The sequence below is a fragment of the Vigna unguiculata genome, chromosome 5, assembly GCF_037176805.1.
Source record: "Vigna unguiculata cultivar grain cowpea cultivar isolate G323 ecotype 2 chromosome 5, ASM3717680v1, whole genome shotgun sequence".
NCBI lineage: Eukaryota > Viridiplantae > Streptophyta > Magnoliopsida > Fabales > Fabaceae > Vigna > Vigna unguiculata.
Genome location: NC_140796.1, coordinates 16,913,620 through 16,936,169, shown reverse-complemented (window position 1 = coordinate 16,936,169; position 22,550 = coordinate 16,913,620). Strand labels below are relative to the sequence as shown.

The window sequence follows — 22,550 nt, the reverse complement described above, 5'->3', positions numbered from 1 at the left end:
TGGGATACACTGTCTTTGTTTATTTCAAATAATATATAAAAAATGAAAGTAACTAACCACAAACAATGTAGGTCACGTTTAACAAATTCAATACTGGTTTGTTTAATTCCTAAGAAATAGGAAAATAACTTTTACTTATTCAAAAATATAAATAAATAATAATAAAATAAAAGAGCATTCCAAAACAACTAACAAAAACTCTTCTTCATGGATTTGATGAGCCAACACAAATCAATATCTTTTTGGAGAGATTGAGAGTGCGGAGAAAGTTGATGTTAGATATCTCAACTAGAGTTATCATAAAATCAAAAACCCCTGAAAAAGCTAAGGAGTTGATAGAGAATATGGCTTCCAATGATTTTGATGTGCAAAATGAGAGAACTCAAGTCCAAAAAAAGGGTGTATTGGAGCTTCAAACCCATGTTTGTTCAGGCACGACGACTTGTCGTTTTTTGCACCCATCTTAGCTTGACCCTGATTATCTTCATATCCTCCCGCTCCATGGATAACATGGGGTTCAATGAAGGGTGATGAAAGGGACGTCTTCTTCAAAAGTTTTAAAGTAATTTATGTCTTATTTAACATCACCACTACTTCTTTCATTCTTAGATTAGGATTGTTGTATTTTATTGGAATATTCAACATCTCTTTTGGTATAAATTGACTGTTATATGAAATGTAAATGTAAAGTTATTACTAATTTTGTATATTAAAGAATGTGTGTTAGATTAGGCTTAGGTTGGGTGAATCAATAATCATATTTAATTAAAGGTGTTATTGTTTCTTTAATGTCATGATTTTATAAAGTTTAGTATTAAGAACAATTTTTTTTTTATATAGAGGAAAGTTAATTGAAGACCTAAAGATGAGGAGAGGATAAAAAAGAATTTCCACTAAAAAGCCTCACATAGACTATCAAAGGTGTTCATGGAAGCACGTAAAACAAGAAAGAAGCCCTATTGGATATTTGATGATGTGTGAAACTTTGTATTATCCCAATGGAGTTCACCTATGTTTTATGCCAAGTTTATACAAGCCCAAAAATATCAAACTTACAAGGTAGGTGGTTGTTTACGCCCAATTGGCTCCATAACACTCATGAGCATGTCATTTGCATGGCAAGTACAAAAAACTTAAATGATCCTTTGGATTATGTTTGAAACTGATTTTGGATTATATTTGGATATGATTTTGGATTATAGTTGAAATTAATTTCTATTATATATCACTGGATAATGCTTCAATGAGATATTTAAGCAATTGGACAATATTGTATTAAATTATGCTTGAATGAGGTATTTAAGCTATTAGATATTTAGGCAAAGGAGTTCGGTCATCATGCACATATTGATGAGGTGTTTAAGCAAATCCATATACAAAAGGCTAATGGCAAATTTGTTGATGGAAGATTGAGAATTTGAAATCAATTTTGAATTGTCTTATGATTGAATAAGATCTAATTACTCAGATGGTACCCACTTGTTAAAAGTTTGTCAATATGGTCCTCGCTTTTAAACAAGTGTGAATTGCATCTCAAATTTTAAAAAAGTGTCCCGATTATATCATTTTCAAACAAAAATTACTTACGTCGTTAACAGTATGTCACATGTCAATTTGTGGTGTTTTTAATTTTTTTAATTCTTTTGCAAAAAAAAAAATTGCCACATGTCAAGTCCTTAGTGTGACACGTAGCATTATCAATACCTCGTGGTAGGGCAATGTCACGTGTCAGTATCATTATCAAATTGATTTCAATTTAGTCCTCATATACGTCTCACTAATTCAATTTAGTTCCTACTTATGTATTTCTGATTCAATTTTGACCCAATTTTTTTAATTATTAAAACATTTTTTTAATCTATTTTTTATAAGATTAAAACTAATTAAATATAAATATTTTTACAAAATTTAAGTATTGATATTTATATTAAAATTTAGCGATAAAAGTTATTTTATTAAGTCATTTTTAATAAAAAAATATAAGTATAACATTTATACGAATAATAAATTTGGTTTCAAATTAGAGATAGATAATATGGTTCTATTTTGAAAAAAAATAATAATAATTAACAAAACATGAGTTAATAGTACAATAATGTAATATGTTAAAAAGTCATTTTTAATAAAAAAATATTAGTATAATATTTATACAAATAATAAATTTGGTCTGAAATTAGAGAGAGACAATATAAATATCAGTACTTAATTTTGTAAAAACATTTATATTTAATTAGTTTTAATCTTATAAAAAATGGATTAAAAATATTTTAATTATTAAAAAAATATTGAAACAAAATTGAATCAAAGATACATCACTAGGGACAAAACTGAATCAAGAAGACATATATATGGAGATTCAATTGAGATTAAGGCAATCACATCTAACAGTGACACTGACATATGTCATTGCACTGCCATGTGACACTAGCAATGTCATGTGTCACACTAAGGACCTGACACATGACAAACAAATTGCAAAAAAATAAAATAAAAAATTTAAAAAAAACAAAAAATTGACACATGGCACGCCATTAATGACACTAGTAATTTTTGTCTGAAAGGCGCCTAATTAAGGCACTTTTAAAAAAGTTGGGATGCAATTGACATTTTTTTTAAAAACAGAGACCAGATTGACATACCCTTACCAAAGAAGGTACTATCCGAGTTATTAAACTGATTGAATAATATTGTGTTCAACATTGTTTGAATATTAAAAAGTGATTGCAACTTTTAATGCATTATAGGTATACTGATAACACTCAATATATAGGTTTATGAATAAATGTATATTATTTACCCGAGGATTTAAACTAACCACTAATTTTACCAACAGAAATTTAGTCGTTGAAAATTACCCATAGATGACAGGTTGTAGAACAATTTACACACGTGTTTTTTGTGATGGAAAATTACCCATGGATAATTGTATGTCGGCATTAACCATAAAAGTAAAGTTGTGGGAAACCATAAAACGACTTTTTTGCCAAAGGATTCACTTTGAGAGAATAAATTGACTACAAAGAGATTTTTTTTTATGTTTAAAAGGAAAGAACTTTGAGATGAAAGATATAGGATAGACGTTTTACCAGACATTAAGATCAATAAAAAAAATCTTGAGATGATTTAGGTTTATCTCAAGAGACCTACATTAACAAAGTTTTAGAGATATTCAATATGAAAGATTGTAAGTCTGACTCCCATTGTGAAGGGTTATAAACTTGAATAGGGTTAGTGTCCAAAACATGATCTTGAGCATAAACGCATGAAAAATAATTCGTGTTTTAGTCGTTGGAAATCATATGTGTAGGTTTATACTAAGGACATAACTTCAAGGAATAAATAATTCCATCCTCGTATACAAATAGAATGATAATTTGGATGTGATGTGCTAGTCTGATTAAGAATTTGTTGATTGCAATGATATAAAAAAATCTAAATTTGGTTATATTTTTATGTTAGCACGTGGAGTTGTATTTTGAAAGAACAAAACGCAGAGCTTGACAACTTTATTCACCATTGGAAGATGAGTTAAGTTTAAAGTTATGGATTCCATCGACTTACCCTCCCTGTACAAGTGATAATAAGGGTCTGACCTAACGGGCCATCCGCAGGCCCTATTTTGTGCAAGACAAGACAACCCTGCGGGCCAAGCCAAATATGATTGAAGTAATGAAAATTATAACTTTTCTCAATACGAAGAATTTACTTTTACAATTATTCTCTCTGATCATAAATTTTATTGAACTTACTTGATAAATATTTCAAAAGACATGAAGAAAATATTAATTTACTGCTTTATAAACAGTTAATAAATGTCCAGCAGCAAGCTACAAGATTTCATGCTGAAAAATTAATAGAACAAACAATGAGTAGGCTCTGCCTAATTCAGAAGTATCAAATTCAATGCTTCAATAACCAAGATGACAACTGAGTAAATGCTTTGAACAGAATAATAGGATATAACTAAGATTAAAACTAAGAAAATTATCAATAGCTGAACTAATTTCAGCTTATAGAAGAAGTTTAATTCATGTTTTTTTATCATTTTGTTTTACTATAAGTGTTTATAGAGAAAATTATCAATAGTTCAACACTAAGTAGGCTCCAACAGTTCAACATAAGAAAATTCAACATACTACAGGTACATATATGTAGAAAATTAATTACCCATGATATACCTCTTTCTCTTTTAGTATAGCTGCATAATTAACCGATAGTGCTTTAATTTCTGCCTCAGAAGCTTGAAGTCTCTTGATTCCGGGTTTATATTGTTCTATCTACAAGAAATAATATAAAATTAAAAAATGACATCTTTAACCACAAAACAAAACTGACCTATTACCATATTCTACTCCACAATTCAATGGGGAATGTATGGCACAGAACTTGAATACATAACACTTCCATAGAAACAACAGAATATTAAGTATGGTTTTCGGTGTCACAAGCTTAATGTCATCAAAATAGTTGTTTGTTCATATGAAGCACACCAGCAGAAAAGATTAATTTACAGGATTACAAAGAGTTAATAAATGCCCAGCATGACGCTCTACCTAAGTCAGAAGCATAGGTTCAAAGACTAAAGTCCAAAATACTAACTAAATAGCTTAAAACTAAATAGTAAGGGCTGCGCGAACGCAAGCCCCTCTGCCACAAATTACAATGTAGGTTCCACCACTAAGGTAGACCTTAGAACAACACCCCTTCTCTGTGCAATGAAGGTCACTGCCCTAGGCCATGAGCCTTCTTGATCGCTCATTCACCCCATCCAGGTAAGTATGATTTCCAATGCTACATGTATTTCTTTTATAGCTCATACTCTTTAATACTTTGCTGGATATATCGATGTGGAACTTCATGGGTTTAGGGTTTACTCTTTAATGCATGTATACTCTTTCATTTCATCATGTTTTTGTTTATTTTTTCGTGGAGTAATGATCACGAATGGCAGTTTCAATTTTTAAAAGATTGTTGCTAAATCCAAAACGTTTAGACTTTTGTGAGGCATACGATATTATGATGTGACCAAATGGTTGTTTTAATTGATACTAATCAAAGTTAAAATAATAAAGTAGAAGTCACGAAAGAGTTGGGTGGACAGGGCAGAGAGAGGCGAGTCAGACAAGGAAAAATAGTGACATGAATGAATTGCTTTTTCAATCCTTGCGAATCTTAAAATCTCAGCAAATAAACCGCACGAAGAAAATAAGTTCACCACCGTCAACAGACCAAAACCAAAAAAAAAAATGTAAAAGCTCCCAATGGACAACATACTGTCCAGCGGCGAAACTAGGATAGGACAGGGAAGTCACGACTCCCCCATTTTTTTTGAATTTTTTTTATATATATTTATATATTTTTTAAAACTATATTATATATTATTTATATTAAAATTATATTATGGAAAATTATAATAAAAGATAAAATAAAATAAATTAATAGAGACATTAATTTATAAAAGAGATTAGGTTTTTTTTTTCTGACTATAAGATTTTTTCACCGTGTAAATTATCATGAAAGTGTATGAAAAGAGATAAATACAAATAGATAGGTTGGAAAATAGAGGTTGGAAACACATAGATTGAGATTCATGTATACATTCTTGATCTCTCACAAATCAATGTTAGTATCTTATTATGATGTATGTATGTTAGTTTATGATTCTTTTTAGAATGTTTCTTCCCAATTAAGTTTATCACAAATTAATATAAACCCTAATTATAATTTTAGGGATTCTTTTATGAAATTGGTATGAACCCTAATTATAATTTTTCTTAAATTATTATAACCCTTAATTATGAAATTTAGGGATTTTGTATTTTTCGCTACCTATGGTAACATTTTTTTTTAAGTTTTGAATTTATACAGTATAGCTTATTTAATTAAAGTAGTATGAGTTTTGTTATGTTTTGCATTGTGATAATTGTGATTTGTGAATATAAATTTTATTTTTTTTAAATAGGTAAGAGGTGATAAATTTATATTATAAAGATTATGATAAAAAGTAAAAAAATTGATTCCTTTTTTTCAACGAGGAAGGTTTGTGATTAGAGATGGCAAATAAACTCGTGCCCGTGGGTATCACCCGAACCCGTCCCCGTTTTGACGGGGAATCCCCGCTTTGACTGGGTATGGGTATGGGTATGGGTAATACCCGAAATTTTCAACTGGGGATGGGGATGGGGATGGGGATATATATATACCCGCCCAAATACCCGTCCCCGCTTAAATTACTAAACTATTTATAATTTATTAAATAATCTAAAAAATATATATAAATAAATAATATATTTACACATAAAATATAATATAATATAATATAATATAATATAATATATATACATATAAATAAAATATACTTTTATTTATATATATATATATATATATATATATATATATATATATATTTACACATATACATGTAATATAATATAATATAATATAATATACATATAATATATATACATAATAATATAATATAATATATATAATATATACGTATAAAACAAATTAATCATTTAACTAGTGAGATCTTTTATAAACAAATTTATAACATTACAAATTTATAAAAATTTAAAAGAAATATATATATATATATATATATATATATATATATATATATATATATAAAAGCATAAAATATCTATGCATATACATATAATATATATACATAATAATATAATATATATTATTATATTTATATTATTATATAATATAATATAATATATACTTAAAATAAATATATATATATATATATATATATATATATATAAACATAAGATATCCACACATATAATATATATATACATAGTAATATAATATATAATATAATATAATATAATATATATATATATATATATATATATATATAACATATTTCTCATTCTCTTTGTTTTTTGTTATACACTTTGTTTACTCTCTCAATTGTCTGGTTTGTTTTTCAAGATTTAATTTTGAAGGTAATTTTTCTTCTTCTTATTACATAATTTTTACTCTCTGTACATGGTTATGTTCAAATAGGTGTTCCTCAATTTCATTCTATGAAATAATTTTTAGGTTACACATTTGATTATCTTTATTTATTTATTTATTTATTTTCATGAAAATGTTTGACTCTTATTTTGTAGCTCTTCTTTTTGTTACTTTGGTTATACACTTTTTTACTCTCTTTAAATTGTTTGGCTTGTTCTTTAAGGTTTAAGCAGATCTTCAAGGTACTTTTCCTTTTATCATAATCTTAATTATACATTTTTTTTTCCGTTATGTTATGTTCAAATGGATATTCTCAAATTTGGGTCACACATTTAATTATCTTTACTCCTTTATGATAATGAATCTGATGAAGAAGGTACATTATATTCTAGTAATTAAAATTTTCAATTTCAATTATTATATCATATCTAATTTTTCATTTTTTTTCTATGTGTAGGTGGATCGAATGCAAATGAAACCACTGATCATTTGTAAAATTAATAAATATTTTGGTTATTATAAAATTTTAGTAATGTGTAATTTTTTAGCTTTTATATAATTATTTGAATTTTATTTAGTTGTTATTTGATACTTTAATTTGAGATTTATACTATTATAATATTTTTCTTAATATTTGACATCATGAAAATCAAAAAGAGTATGTTATTTTAATATTGAATATTTTGATAGTATCATGATTCCGTTGGTGTGATTTTTAAATTTTTTTTATAAAAAATATTTAATTGATATATGGAACAATAAAAAAATGGGTATGGGTATGGGTATAAGAAAATACCCGTTACCCGGTGGGGATGGGGATGGGTCAAAAGTTGTATACCCGTTGGGTTTGGGGATGAGGATGGGGATGAATTTTTATTATAGGGATGGGGATGGGATCATGATACCCGTACCCGCCCCGCCCCGTTGCCATCCCTATTTGTGATGAAGATGAAAAAGAAATGCATTTAGGCTAACTAAACTTGAGAAATTTAATAAGAACCAAGAATTTAAGACAATATAAAACAAATATCTAAAGTTCTTAGAGTTACATATAATAAATTTAACAATTTATTATAACGTGATCTGGGAAAAACGACATCAAATTTGACAATACCACCAAATCAAATTGATGAGATACGAATGACTTGTCTAAAATGGTATTCATGAATTGGTATCATGATATAATAGCATGATATAATAGCGAATGATAGTAATATTTTTTTGAATTCTACTATTATGTGTGTTTGTTTTAAGAAGAAGAAATGAAGAGAAAAAAATGAATAGTTTTTCTTCTAAAGAAAAATTATATATAACAAATCTAATTTGGTCCTCTTACAATTTTAGTCCAAGTTCCGCCACTGATACTGTCTACCTAGCATAATCATAACTCCTCTGTCTCATCCACACCTTCAAATTTATATAAGATTTTTTTTTCTCATGTAACTAATGTCACACTGGTACGTAGTAATCAACGATCTACAAATACAAAGACACTATGGATGAGCCCTTTATTAAGGCATCTAAGCAGCAAGTGGTTTTGCATCACTGTGATAGATAAATGAAGAACATTGTTTGGCTTGAAGGAAGAAAGAATAATATGAAACAGTGGCAATAGTTATCAGCAAACAGGACTTATTCTGGATGTATCCCAACGACAACAAACAAACACAAATAAACAACAACGCACTTTGATTATCAAGTAACCATAAAATGCAACAAACATAAATTTACCTTATATTGATCAGTAGGCAAGATTCAGAAACATGAAGAGGACTGTACACACAAGTTCATTACCAATACTACTTATACATTAAACATTTATCAGTAATTTATATTAAAAGCAACTCACCTTCAATTTTTTTTACAGTGACAGGATTATTAGATGCACCCTTAGAACTACTCCCCTTAACTCTTTCATCTTGATCAATATCATCATCTTAAAAGAACACATGGAATTGCAAAAAACAAGTTACAATATAAAAATTATTGTTGAAAATATTTAAGTCAGAATTTGAATTACAAAAGTTACCATATTCACGAAACTTGTGATTTCAGCTGTAAGTACAAATTATTGTTTCAACATGTTTTGACAATAGACGACTTCTGTACTTATTCAAGATTCTTAAACCAATGATGAAAACAGATTCAGATGCAACCGTATTGATTGGAATGCTTAGCAAGTCCCTAACAATGATTGACAAATCTGAGAAATGTTGACTATTATTCTTCCATTATTCAAGAGCATCCATACATTCAGTAATATTAACATCCAATGTTGGTTCATCCAAACATATATCAAGTTGGTTCCTTTCCATATTAACAAAAGCTAGAAGCTTACGTTGTTTTAATTCCTAACATAAAAACCAAAAATCATAGTTTAATTAATATGTATATGCATAATAATTAATTTAGTAGAAGGTAATATGACTTACATAAAGAGTGTTTGACTTGATAAAATTAATTGAGGATGATGTTGTTAACATATTAGTATGCTTATGATGTATGAGAGGGGAAATGTCATTTTTGGAGCAATATTCAAAGAACAACTTGTACAACTTTTCTCTCATCTTCTCTCACTTTGCTTCCTAAGTAAGAGGGTCTATCTTCTCATAGCAATATCCCAATGTTTCCAACTTCATCCTTAGGTCTAAAATTGCCCCAAATGCAAGGAAAGTGTTATATTCATCCCAATATTTATCAAACTTTACCATCATCATTTTAGCCATATCTCTAATAACTTGGTCTTCATCTTATAAATTTTCCATTAAAAGTGTTTGGATGTTCAACACTTGTAAAAAATACAAGTTTGATGTAGGTAGCTTGTGGCAGAAATTATATTTGTAATCTTGTAAAAGGGTAACAAGAAAACACATTCTTTTTACTCTTTTCCATGTCTCCTCAGACAGACAATACTTATAATTCTCATCAACCAAGTGCAAACTTGCAAACACATGTTGATATTTAAGGGCACTTTAAAGCATCAAAAAAGTAAAGTTCCACCTTGTAGAAACATCTATACACAAAGAAATCTTCGCATCAATGTCTCCTAATTTTTCAATACATTGTTTAAAATCCATCATCCTACTTTCAAAACCCTTAACATACTTATACTCTCCCTAATATGATCTAAAGAATCACCAAGAGCTTTCAATCCTTCTTGCATAATCAAGTTTAAAATGTGCACAACAACAAATATGCAAAAACTCACCATCACAAACCAAATAATTTTGTAAAACAAGCTCACTTTTTAAAGTTTTGATTAGAATATTATTAGTAGATGTATTATCCAAAGTCAAAGAAAATATTCTTTTCTCAATTCTCCAGTCATTCAAACGTTTAAAAATATGAAATTATAAAATTGTGAACCTATATAATTAAAAGTAGTAAATAATTATTAAATAAATAAATAAATAAAATATTGTAAAAAAGTGTCGGTGGGTTAAGTAGGTCACCCACCCTCAACCCGGCTCAAACACGTAAATTAAGTAAACCACGGCTCAAACCAATGACGGATTGATACTCATTTTAACATCTCTACTTTTCTCTTCCAAAACATTAGTATTAAGGTACTAAGAATTTACTTTTACAATTATTCACAAATACCAGAAAAGATTAATTTACGAGATTATAGGCAGTTAAATTCCAAATATGCAATTGAATTCTTTGCTGATAAACTTAGATAACATACAATGCTTAATTCGGACACATCAAATTCAATGCTTCTATAACCACAAATACCAATATGTAAATGCTTTAAACTAAATAATAGAGACTGCGCGGACGCAAGCCCCCTCTGCTTCCACAAATTATGATGTAGGCTCCACCACTAGGGTAGACCTTAGAACAACATCCCTTCTTTGTGCAATGAAGGTCACTGCACTAGGTCATGAGCCTTCTTGATCACTCATTCACCCCATCCAGGTAAGTATGGTAATCAGTGCCTTTATAGCTTATACTCTTTAATACTTTGTTGGATATATCGATGTGGAACTTAAGATAAGTTTACATTAGCCTACCTGTGGGATTGCAAGTTCTCTTCCGAAGAACTGTTTTTTTGGTTAAGAAAAAACAGATACAAAAATGTCAAGATCATTTTTAATCCAAAATATTTCGACTTGAGCTGCTATACAAGGTTGCTCATTTAAAACAAATCAGCAGACAAGGTCAATTTGTGGGGATTATAAACTCAGTTAAATATTTGGGGAAAAAATACATTATTTTATTGTGAAACTAATTCAAATATATAGAAAGATTTTTGGATTGGCGTACAAAAATTGCATCTATCATAAAATCTGCATCGAACAGTCCAAAATATGTGAAGCTATAGTGATCTGTTTGGTCCAAAGTATGATGAAATAAAACATGCAGCTAATACAAACACTCTCAAGTGAACTATGAAATGAAAATATAGAGTGTTATTCATTTGTTTTTATTATATTGTGTGTTCTTCCATGGTGAAACAGATATTTTTCCCAAATCAGTTACAGAATAAGAATGGGTTAATCATTAGGATAACTCATTACCGACAACTATAATGTTTATATATTGTTGGCAACTATAATGTGACCAGTGCTAAATCACAGAGATGACTTGGCCTAATGACCTCTAAATAACCTCAGATATGGTGCACATGATTTCTTTTTATTAACAAAAAAATATATTAATACTAAAGCATTTAGGGGACTCTAGTCTATTTATGAGATTATTTAAAAAATATATATATAAAGAAAGACAGAACAACAAAGCATAACACTTGAAATATTCTTCTAATGAAGTTTTTACATCTTTTTATAGTTTCTCTCAATGTAAATATCATATGTATGCAACTTTTCGTTTTGGATCTTTATTAAGTTTTGTAATTGTTTTTTTTTTATCTGTTTGTATTAGGTCTTGTATTTGTTTTTATTTTTCTTGTAATTAAATACTTTATATATATTCTAATTTTAAGAAGCTTGTTGGATGACCTTTCATAGTCTTCGGGCTCATGAGTAGAAGGCCTTGTTTGCCCTTTCGTAGACTCTTGTATTTAAAATTTGCTTATTTTGGAATTTGAATCATTTTTTTAAGTGAGAATTTTATCTAAGTTTTTCATTAGAATTTTTGGTCATTTTTGAGTTTCTAGTTCTAAGTGAGAAATCGTTTTCTATTCATCAATTTCTCTTGATTTTGATATCAATCAAGATAGATATGGGATTCTTTAGTTGGCTAGTGCTAGAATGATCCTACACGAGGTTAATTTTTCATCACTTGATTTTGTGATCTTTCTTTTTTCTTTTGCTACAATATTTTCTATTTTCTCTCAATTGTTCGATTTATTTAAAATTCACAAAATTCCTTAAGATCTTTAAGGTACTTTTTTCTTTATCCCAATATTAATTATGCATTTTTTCTTTGTGTAGTTTCACTAAAATGATATATACATTTTTAGTTAGGGGTGTTTGCATTCTAAAGAATGCTCTATTGTAGGTCACATCAATTATTTTTTGTAATGAAGATTAGATAGGTGAAGTCAAAATTTCATGATATTTGGTCTAGTACACTTTTTAGAAACAGATGAATCTTAATTACTAAATAAAATTTTTTGTTTAGGATAAGTGCTCGATTCAACATTGAATCTAATTATTAATTGTCGCACTTTAAATAATATTTTGATTTTTTAACCAAGAGTGACTGACGTATGATATTTAATCATCTTGAATGATAATAATTGAAAATTTTAAAAATATTGTTTATTTATGCTTAATTACTTGACATAATTTCATAGCCTAGTGGTGGATTATTAATAGCTTTTTTCTTTTTGTTATTTATATTCAATATCTATCCACCAGCTTACCCTGCCTTACGTGGTTATCCACATGCTATGCCTCCACACTCTCCAGGTACACTTCAACAATACATACTATGGAGATTATGAGATCATGTGTATATGATTGAAGCATGGAAAATTATAACTTTTCCCTTCCCATACAAAATGGTATTAAGATACTTAGAATTTACTCCTACAATTATCTCTGATCATAAATTTGTTGGAAATTATGAATATATATCATCAGACACGAGAATAATTTTACAAGATTATAAATAAAGAGTTAATAAATGTCCAGTATGACATGATCATCTATAAGAAAACTTACTTAAGTAATTTGTTCCTGCAGAGAACAAATAAGATGAGTTAAGTACAAGCGTCACCTTACCATGTAGTCCGTTATCTCCTTAACATGTAGTCCCTTGAACCTGGGAGGGGTTACCTGCAGAAGAGTCTCTGAAGCTCAATTAAGTCAAAGTTCTCAGAAGGTCAAATTAATGATGTCCTGGACTTTAATCTTACCGAGTCTTATATGAGATGTTCCTCTAGATGTATAGGTTAGAACCAATACAAGTTAATCTGACTCATTGTTTACTTGTTTGGTCAAGTTTGACTAGATGTGATACATAACTTATAATAAAGACTCTAACTAATGAACAGCAAATAAGTAAACAAACAATTGAAACTAAATAGTAGGAGCTGCGCGGACGCAAGCCCCCTCTACCACAAATTATGATATAGGCTCCACCACTAGGGTAGACCTTAGAACAACACCCCTTCTTTGTGCAATGAAGGTCACTGCCCTAGGCCATAAGCCTTCTTGATCGCTCATAAAACCCCATCCAGGTAAGTATGTTTTCCAATGCCACAAGTATTTCTTTTATAGTTCATACTCTTTAACACTCTACTGTATATATCGATGTGGAACTTCAAATATGTTTACATTGGCCTCATTATGCTACTGCAGGTTCTTTTAGAAGATGTTTTATTGTGAAACTAATTCAAATGTCTAGTAAGATGTTTGGAATACAAAAACTGCATCTTTCATAAAATCTGCATCAAACAGTTCAAAATATGTGAAGCTATAATGATTTGTATGGTCCAAAGTATGATCAAAATAAACATGCAGCTAATATAAACACTCTTTAAGTGAATTATGAAATGGAAATATAGTGATATCCATTTGTTGTTATTATATTTTGTATTCTTCCATGGTAAAACAGATATGCATAGACTTTGAAGAATAAAAAACTATCGCAAATATGAATTTCAATAGAGATTAGTCTGTCTGCACATTGTAATATTTGCTATAAGATTTCTTGAAAGATGAGGGAAGTCAAGCCAAATTATCATAAGGGCTGCAACAATGTTTAACAAAATAGTATTTTATTCATACTTCACTAAGAGACTGATCAAGTATTGGAGGAGGAGAAGATCTTTTGTTAATAAAATTGTTTAGCAAAAGATCAAAATACTTCAAAAATATTGATACTCAGCAACATATAAAACTGCAAACTTTCATAATTCCCTGTTTGGACATATTTTAATTGTTGTTCACTGTTTATTCACAGTTGACAAATTTTACAACTTAGAAAACATATTAGCTTCTGTCTTTGACTCTATAAAATTCTCAACAGTTGACCCCAAGTAAATGAAGATAAATTCACCATTTTGCCAAGTTAAACATCTCTTTGCCAGAAAGTAAACTACCAGAGGCTCTTCTAAGTTCTTTGGTCCTTAGTCGTTATTACATTATGGATTAGGTCTTATTAAGTACCACGTTCTAGTTAAAATAAAAATTTTATATTTGTGTGTAATTTTTTGTTTTGGACATTTATTGAACTTTCTAATTTTTTTTCTCTATTTGTTTGTATTAAGTTTGTATATGTTTTTATTTTTCTTGTAATCAAATATTTTAAAGATTCTAATTTTAAGATAAGAGGTTGTTGAATGATCCTTCATAGTGTTTGGGCCATGAGTACAAGGTCCGTAATATGTATGTATTTTAGTAGACTCTTGTATTTAAAATATGCTCATTCTGGAATTTGAATGATTTTTTAATGAGAATTTTATCGAAGTTCTTAATTAGAACTTTATGTTTTTATCGCTAATCTACTTATCTTGATTTTGACATCAAGATAGATTGGATTTTCTTCAATTCTGATCTTTTTATGTTTTCTGTTTTGTTAATTCTTTAGTTGGAAATTGTCCCAACAATCTTACATGGGGTTAACTTTTCAACACTTAGTTTTATAATATTTATTTTTTTCTTTTGCTACAATTCTTTTTAATTTGTTCAAATTTCACAAAGTTCCTCTGGCTTTACAAAGTATTTTTCCTCTTTATCACTATGCTGATTACAAATTGTTCAAAATATGCTCTAACTCAACTCGATCAGACCCAAACTGATTAGACTTAACTTGATCGGACTCAGACCAACTCATCTCAAATGAACCCACCAAGCTCCCTCTCAGTTTCCTGAATATAAGGAAACTAGAAAATTAAGATTGCATTATTCACAGAACTATGTATTACAGGTAGATGTCTATAGAAATATATAGGTAAAGGAAAAACTAAAAGAGAGTCAAGAGAAAACATAACCCATACAAAATAGACTCAAGGTAGTTATGTAATACTACTGACATTCCCTCTTAAACTTATGGTAGGATTATGAACTATCTTAAGTTAACGTCTTATATTATGAAAGATGATCTAGAGATAGGCTTTGTTAGCAATAGGGGTGAACAAAAATCCACATTTCTTAATTCGATACGCTTTTGGTCTAATCCAATTTATTTAAAATTCATTTTATTCAATCTAAATTTCAATCTGATCTATATTTTAAATATTTTTTGGATTGAATATTTATTCTTTGAAGATGTTTGGAATACAAAAACTGCATCTTTCATAAAATCTGCATCGAACCGTTCAAAATATGTGAAGCGACAATGACTTATTTTGTTTAAAATATGATAAAAATAAACATGCTGCTAATACAGACACTCTTAAGTGAATTATGAAATGAAAATATAGAGTGACATACCTAGGTAAGACAGCTGGCATTACACCTTAACAAATCAGTGATGCTTACAAAACATTACCACAAAAACTTATATGCATACACTTTGAAGAATAAAAAATTATCACAAATATGAACTTCAATAGAGATTAGTGTGCCTGCACATCGTGATATTTGTTACAAGCTTTCTCGAAAGATGAGAGAAGTCAAGTCAATCTTGGTTAAAATGGTGAAACAACGTTTAACAAAATAGTACCCTATTCATACTTCACTAAGAGACTGATAAAGTACTGGATATCTTAAGTTCATAAAATTGTTATAAACCTAGTTCCCTGGTTGGACGTATTTTACTTGTTACTCATCTTTCGCAAGTAAACTACCAAACCCTTCTAACTCTTCAAAAATTTATCAGTTAGCTCTATTTGGTCCACAAAAATAAATATACTTATATAATTCTAAAATTGAAAAAAAAAATCATTTATCTATACTTAATTATCACTTGACGTACCTTGAGAGGCTAGTGGGTGAATTAATAATAATTTGTTTTGTTGTCCGTTATAAGCAACAACAGCAGCGAGAATGGTTTGACCAATGATGATTGAGCCTCCACACCACATGTATCGTCCTCTCCTGTGGATAAGCCACACCAACTCAAACAAAACTCCAAAACTCAAACCCCATCATGTTCTCTTCCTTCCATTCTCCTCTCTCCACTCTCAAACACCACTCATAGATTCACAAACCCACCACCATACCATGTCCGTTCAGGCACGACGCCTTGCCGTTTTCTGCGCCCATCTTAACCCCACCCGATTACCCCTGGATCCTCCCGCTCCATTTCTTTCGCCTTCCCTCTGTGCTCCTCATTCCGACACCCAAAACGACTGCGTTTTCTGCAACATTATTCGTGGCCAATCACCGGCTTTGAAGGTACGCACTGTTTTTATTTTTGAAAACTCTGGTCAACGACCAAACCCTCGTTCAAAAATTTTCAGAATCTGCACAGTTAATGGCATCATTTTCGTTCCGAATGATAATGTTACTGATTGATTTTAGTTCGTGACATGAATATTTTTTTACGGAGCAATCTGTTGTTGTGAATCGTGAAAAGCTGGAGCACGGGCTGTATGATTCATGTACAATGAGTTTTCCAACTTCATCGGTGTGGTGGTTTTTTTTTTTTTTTTTGCGACGTGTTATAATTGATTCTGCATTTTTCTAAAGCTGCTAAGCCAATTGCCTCAGTGAATCACTCTGTGTTGGTTAAACATACATGAACACTACTCAATGTGTTTACTGGCTTATTTTGTTGCCAAAACATGCATAAATGGAGTTTGATAAGCTCTATGTTTCTGGAAAAATATTAATAATAATAATAATAATAATAGCTAAGCCTTATGGTGCAAGCTTTATATGTGCTAAGGAATCATAAATGCCTTGGTTGATGGAGTGAAATATTATTGTGTTTATGAATTGGACACATGAAATGAAACATTTTGTGTTTATTTAGTAGGGGCAATGGTTATGTTTCATATTTTATTGATTGGAGTTTGATACCGAACCTGTGATAATCAGAGACAGAGATGGGGAGAGGGGAGAGTTTTGTTAATAATTGAAACCTTGCTTCAAGAACTTGGAGATTTTACCACTGTTGAAAAGTATTGATAGATGGAATTTCTTAGTTTAAATTTATGAATAATTGAAATACAGATATTTATTCTAGCAAAAGTTTGTGAACGCTCCACCCAATCGAATAGAGTTTTCCATTGTTGGTGTTGATGCTTAGGGCCTTAAACTAAAGGGAGCCTCGTTATCACGTGACCACCTAGAGGTTAGGACTTAACCTCTGGGTTAACCTCTTGCAAACCTAATCGAGGTTCAAATTCTGGAAGTGACCTCTTGCAAATGCAAGGTAAGGTTGCAAACTACAGGCGTGGACAATGGTTTAACCGTTCCTTGGATCTTTTGCATAGTGGTAGCATTATTGGACAAGGCTACGTTAGCTTTTAATGCTTAGACATCAGGAAGTATTTAAAATTGTGAATTTTCTCTTTGTAGTTCTTCCAAACATGTTTACTTTTACATTTTCAACCCAAGTACTTATTTGTTGTCATTGCTCTTTTGTTATAATTAATATACTCTTCAACCATGTTTTCTCATAACTTTGACCTTACTTTTCTTAATATTTTGTCAAACCAACAGCTTTATGAAGATGACATGTGCCTATGCATACTGGATACAAGTCCGCTGAGTCATGGGTAAGGTGTCATATGTCTCAAGGTGCAATTCCATATAGGTATATCATAAGGCATTGTACTTTTGTTATTTCACTATTTTATGGACATATATATACACATCACAGCTTGAGTAAATAAGAGTCATGTCTTTTCAGATTTATATTTGTGTTGTGACATTGAATGTCAAAATTGCTTCTTTTAGTCAATATTTAATGTCTTCAATCCTTTTCCATTGCACTTCCTTTATGTCAATGCAATTTTGAAGTCATTCTGGTGCACAATCTAAGTTAACACGAAAACTGCTTGTCCTGGTAAGCCAATCTATCATAATACATTAAGCAAAATAATATCCCAAAACAAATTGTGTTTTAGATTTGCTGAAAATTTCAATAGTTTCCCCTCTAATATTACCATTCATAAATGATAGCACTTGGTAAAATACACACTCACAACATGTCAACAACCACCAACGAACAACAAGCAGAAACAACAAAAATATAACGTTTGTAGTATTAAAAGATCAAGTATAATCCAAGATAATTTCCAAAAAAGTAATCTCCTACAGACGCAGTGTCAGCTTTTCACGAAAACAGGAGACCTACCCAAAGTTAACGGAGAGAACTACAGGTCCCACTAACATTGAAATTTGTAATCTGATTAAAAACAATAGAAGAGGTCTGTCATTCAGACTCACGGAGGGAATCATACTAACCAATGTGAAGTTAATTGGAAAAGGAAACACCAGCAAGGTACTAGTGGTTCCTTTTATGAATCGAGTAAGACACATCTAGTGCAACGAAGGTGGATAATATAAACAAAATAAATAAAATGTGCACATGTATAAGAAGTTAGGAATTTATAACTTAATAATTGTAAAGATGATTTTGTTTACTGAGCAAGCATAAAATAATGTGTAAATGTGATGATGAAATATAACCATTTCCAAAAAAGAAAGTTGTAGGTTTTTTTAATATTACACTGTTCACAATTGTGACAACCAAACTTGGAAGTTTTCATCTCATTGATGGCCATACCCTCCGATGTTGATACATCCCTAGGGCGATATAATCTAATGGATAATTCTTTACTCAATCACAATATATGATCTCATGCCATGGGGCAGGGCTTCATCTCATTGATAACCCTTTCTGTATACAGGATGATCCATCACACAAATAGCTTTTTTCTCTTGGAAATTGGAATAAAATATACTTATGCATAACTAGATGTACTTAGACTGTTATCTTCAGTAATGGCTATGGGATTCTAACACGGGCTCCCCATAAATATTTAAATATTAATGCCTACTTGTTTTATACCAAAGGAATAACATGAGATCAAGTTAGCCACTAATAGATACATCTAGTATGCCCAATTCTCTGTTTCCAACCTCAAGTCTACAAAAAAAAAAAAACAGTTTGGTTGCAATGACTACTTGGGTTGTTTTCTGTGAGGATAAAATGAGCGTAAGAAGAATTAAAGGAAGAGAAACAAGGATTTAAAGCATTACGTTAAGTGGGTATGTCATACAAGTATAGAATCTGTGGACAAAAATTTGAAGAACATAGTAGGGATGAAGTATTTGGCTGAGGAGAAAGAAATAATAGAAAATATGGGTAATTGCATAACAAGTGGAGGTTTTTATTTCAAGTTAATTACAGAACTGTCATGCAGCCTTTTTCTTCTACTGGTGATGTATTTCAAAACAAAATATTCTTAACTGTGCAATTCAATTTGGAAGAAAAGTGATGTAAAATTTGTTTTTAATTCTGAAACAATATTTAAATACCATGGTTAAATTTGCGATTGTTGGATAATTTCTTTGTTTGTCAATGCCATAGTGTTTGATTTGGTAATCATCTTTGCCTAAAAGTTTACAATCCAAGTCCTTTTACTTTTTCAGCCATACTGCATGGTGTTTTTTATTTATCTACTTCTCAGTTCTACGTTGTGTTTTCTAGGCACTCCCTCATTATCCCAAAATCTCATTTTCCTTCACTGGATGCTACTCCTCCATCAGTAAGTAATTTTCAATAGGTACACAAGAAGATTTGCTTTATTATTTTGTAACTTCTGTACTGACTTTACTCTATAATTTTAATTCAATAATGAATTCTTTCTTCTCGACGAAAGTCCTTCTGTGAAGGTGATTAGGATGGATGTTAGTGGTGTTATCAATAATGAAATTAAATATATTCTTATTGTTTAAAGTTAAGATATGCATGCGTAGTGATATCTCTACTTAATCGGTGAAATGACTTGTTTGAGAGTCTTAATCCTAAACCCTAGGGTAAGTGAAGGGATTTATTTTTCTTTTGAGATGATTGTCAACCTTGTCGTATCCTAGTTGACACAGAAAAGGGATATAATAGTGCATGATGGCGAGAGAGAACAAATAAACCAAATAATGGAGATTTTGAGTGTTTCAGCATTTTTCTTTTCAATTTCCTCAAGCTTGAAAACTCTGCTAAATTTGTTGCTCTGTAAAGTGCAATAGAGACAAAAGGCTCCTGTTTATTTACCCAAAATGCTCCACATTACTAATATTTGTGCCATCCCTATCTTGAAACTTAGTTGGTTGTTATGTTTTGATAGGTTATCTCTCTCTTGTTATTAAGTGAAAGGTGTCAGTTCTGATTGATTATTTATTTTTGTCAAACGTGTTGCAAAGCTCTTATTTACCTAGCCTGATTGGCTATTATACAGGTGGTAGCTGCAATGTTTTCAAAAGTTCCCTTCATTAGCAATGCAATCATGAAGGCTACTGGCTGCAGTATGTACTTCAATACTTGTACATTTATCTGAATTCTACTATGTGTTAGTTCTCTTATATGGCATAGATTTAAAAAAATTCAATTGAAACTCTGCTGGTAGATATTGAATGAGTTTGTCTAAGCTTAAAAATAAATTGCTTTCAAAAAAAGTGACGAAAAGTAAGTGATTCTTACAAAAACAGAAATTGCTTATGTCTGGATATAATTATAAAAAATCTTTTTCTATCATTAAACATGTCTCTCGGTGTTTTTGAAAATAGATTCTGCACTAGCTTATTCTTGACTTCTGCTTTTTTAACTAAGTTTAAACAAATATCTAAAATCTCATGCCATGTAGTTTCATAGAATGTTTTGAATTCCTGCAGGTTCATTCAACCTGTTGGTCAACAATGGAGCAGCTGCTGGCCAAGTAATATATCATGTAAGATTTTAGATCTTCTATAATGTCACTTGCACTTTTATGGAATCAGGGTCTCCAAACTATACAAGTTTTGGAATGTGTCTAATTTTGCTGTAAAACGTGCTTTTCAGACACATATTCACATAATTCCCCGTAAAGCATACGATTGTTTATGGGCTTCTGAGGTAAAATTCCATTTCCTTTCCGAAGTTTGATACATCTGGATATATGGTATTATAAGGATGTTAATTTAGATGATGAGTACTAATCAATAACACAATACTTTAACTTTAGAGTTTGCTAAGGCGACGCGTTAATTTAGATGATGAGAAAGTTTCTCAGCTTGCAGCGCGTATTCAGAAGCAGTTATTGCCATCTGACATGAGCCAGGAAAGCAAGAATGAAAATTTTTGTTCAAGTAAAAGTTAGTTCGATTATTCATCTGTGGTAACTTAGAAGTTTATATTTTCATTCAGAAGAATGATGCATGCGCATAACAATTGTCTAATGTAACACTCAACTTCAAAATTTGGGTAGTTGGGATTTTTGAACCATTGTTTTAAACCCAACCCAAAAATTCTCAACTACTCATCTATCGATTACGAGGGTTATGTCAGATGTTTTTTTGTACATGTATTATTTTCCTTTTATTTATGTTCCTATATGTACAGTCAAATTTTTAACTTATCTGCTGTATATTTTTAAGAAGGATTTACTATAAGAGGACGTTTATATAATTTTGATGCTAGTATTCTTAAGCTTTTGATATCAAAGACTCCATGCTTTTCTCTGCATAAACCCAGGTATCAAGTATCTTCACTCCCTTAAAGCATCTCTAATGAAGTTGATCTGCTGATATGTGTATTTTATTAATAAAAGTAATATTTTAATTTTATGAATATTTTAACATGATTTCTGGATTTATATATTTGAAGAACTTTTCAATACTTGAGGAATTATGTAGCATTATTCTAATGATTTTTGTTTTAATTATATGTTTAAGAACTATTTAAAGAAATTGACACATCAAGTATCAATTTCATGGTTTTTTGCCCTACTTTTTGGGAAAGCCATGTTGACTTATCTCATGTTGCAGCTACAGATGCAAAGAAAAAAAATTCAAGAAAACCGTTGAAGGAGTATTAAAATATGTCTTAATTACTTTTTTATTTCATTCATTTTGATCTTCTGTTGATAATTTTTTTAATAAAATCTCAAATTTTAAAAACTACTACAATGTGATAATTTCCTGTACAATTATTAGTAAAACCGTTAACGATAACGTATTTACCATTATAATTTACATGTTATATAATTTATAATAAGCATGTTGTTAAATTTT

At 30.0% G+C, this 22,550-nt stretch overlaps 1 protein-coding gene and 3 non-coding genes across 4 annotated transcripts; 1 reads left to right on the top strand and 3 right to left on the bottom strand.

Moving 5' to 3' along the window:
* Window positions 1-4,621: 4,621 nt before the first annotated feature.
* LOC114186372 (U1 spliceosomal RNA) lies at window positions 4,622-4,780 on the bottom strand. Its single transcript, XR_003605032.1, has one exon. It is a non-coding gene; the product is annotated as a U1 spliceosomal RNA (small nuclear RNA).
* A 5,958-nt stretch (window positions 4,781-10,738) lies between these two features.
* On the bottom strand, window positions 10,739-10,901 carry LOC114186394 (U1 spliceosomal RNA). Its single transcript, XR_003605053.2, has one exon. It is a non-coding gene; the product is annotated as a U1 spliceosomal RNA (small nuclear RNA).
* Window positions 10,902-13,470: 2,569 nt separating this feature from the next.
* Window positions 13,471-13,632, bottom strand: LOC114186383 (U1 spliceosomal RNA). The gene has a single exon (XR_003605043.1). It is a non-coding gene; the product is annotated as a U1 spliceosomal RNA (small nuclear RNA).
* A 2,747-nt stretch (window positions 13,633-16,379) lies between these two features.
* Window positions 16,380-21,945, top strand: LOC114183259 (adenylylsulfatase HINT3-like). The gene is made up of 7 exons (XM_028070200.2): window positions 16,380-16,727; window positions 18,000-18,055; window positions 19,996-20,053; window positions 20,741-20,807; window positions 21,174-21,229; window positions 21,340-21,393; window positions 21,503-21,945. The coding sequence occupies exons 1-7, from the start codon at window positions 16,389-16,391 to the stop codon at window positions 21,635-21,637; spliced, it is 765 nt and encodes a 254-aa protein (XP_027926001.1). The 5' UTR covers window positions 16,380-16,388; the 3' UTR covers window positions 21,638-21,945.
* Window positions 21,946-22,550: the final 605 nt, after the last annotated feature.

Bases quoted from the DNA above. Each gene is read 5' to 3' on its own strand.
- LOC114183259 (XM_028070200.2), top strand. From the start codon at position 16,389: ATGATGATTGAGCCTCCACACCACATGTATCGTCCTCTCCTGTGGATA. The intron at 18,056-19,995 runs GTAAGGTGTCAT...TGTGTTTTCTAG, and splicing joins ACAAGTCCGCTGAGTCATGG to GCACTCCCTCATTATCCCAA. The intron at 20,054-20,740 runs GTAAGTAATTTT...GCTATTATACAG, and splicing joins TGGATGCTACTCCTCCATCA to GTGGTAGCTGCAATGTTTTC.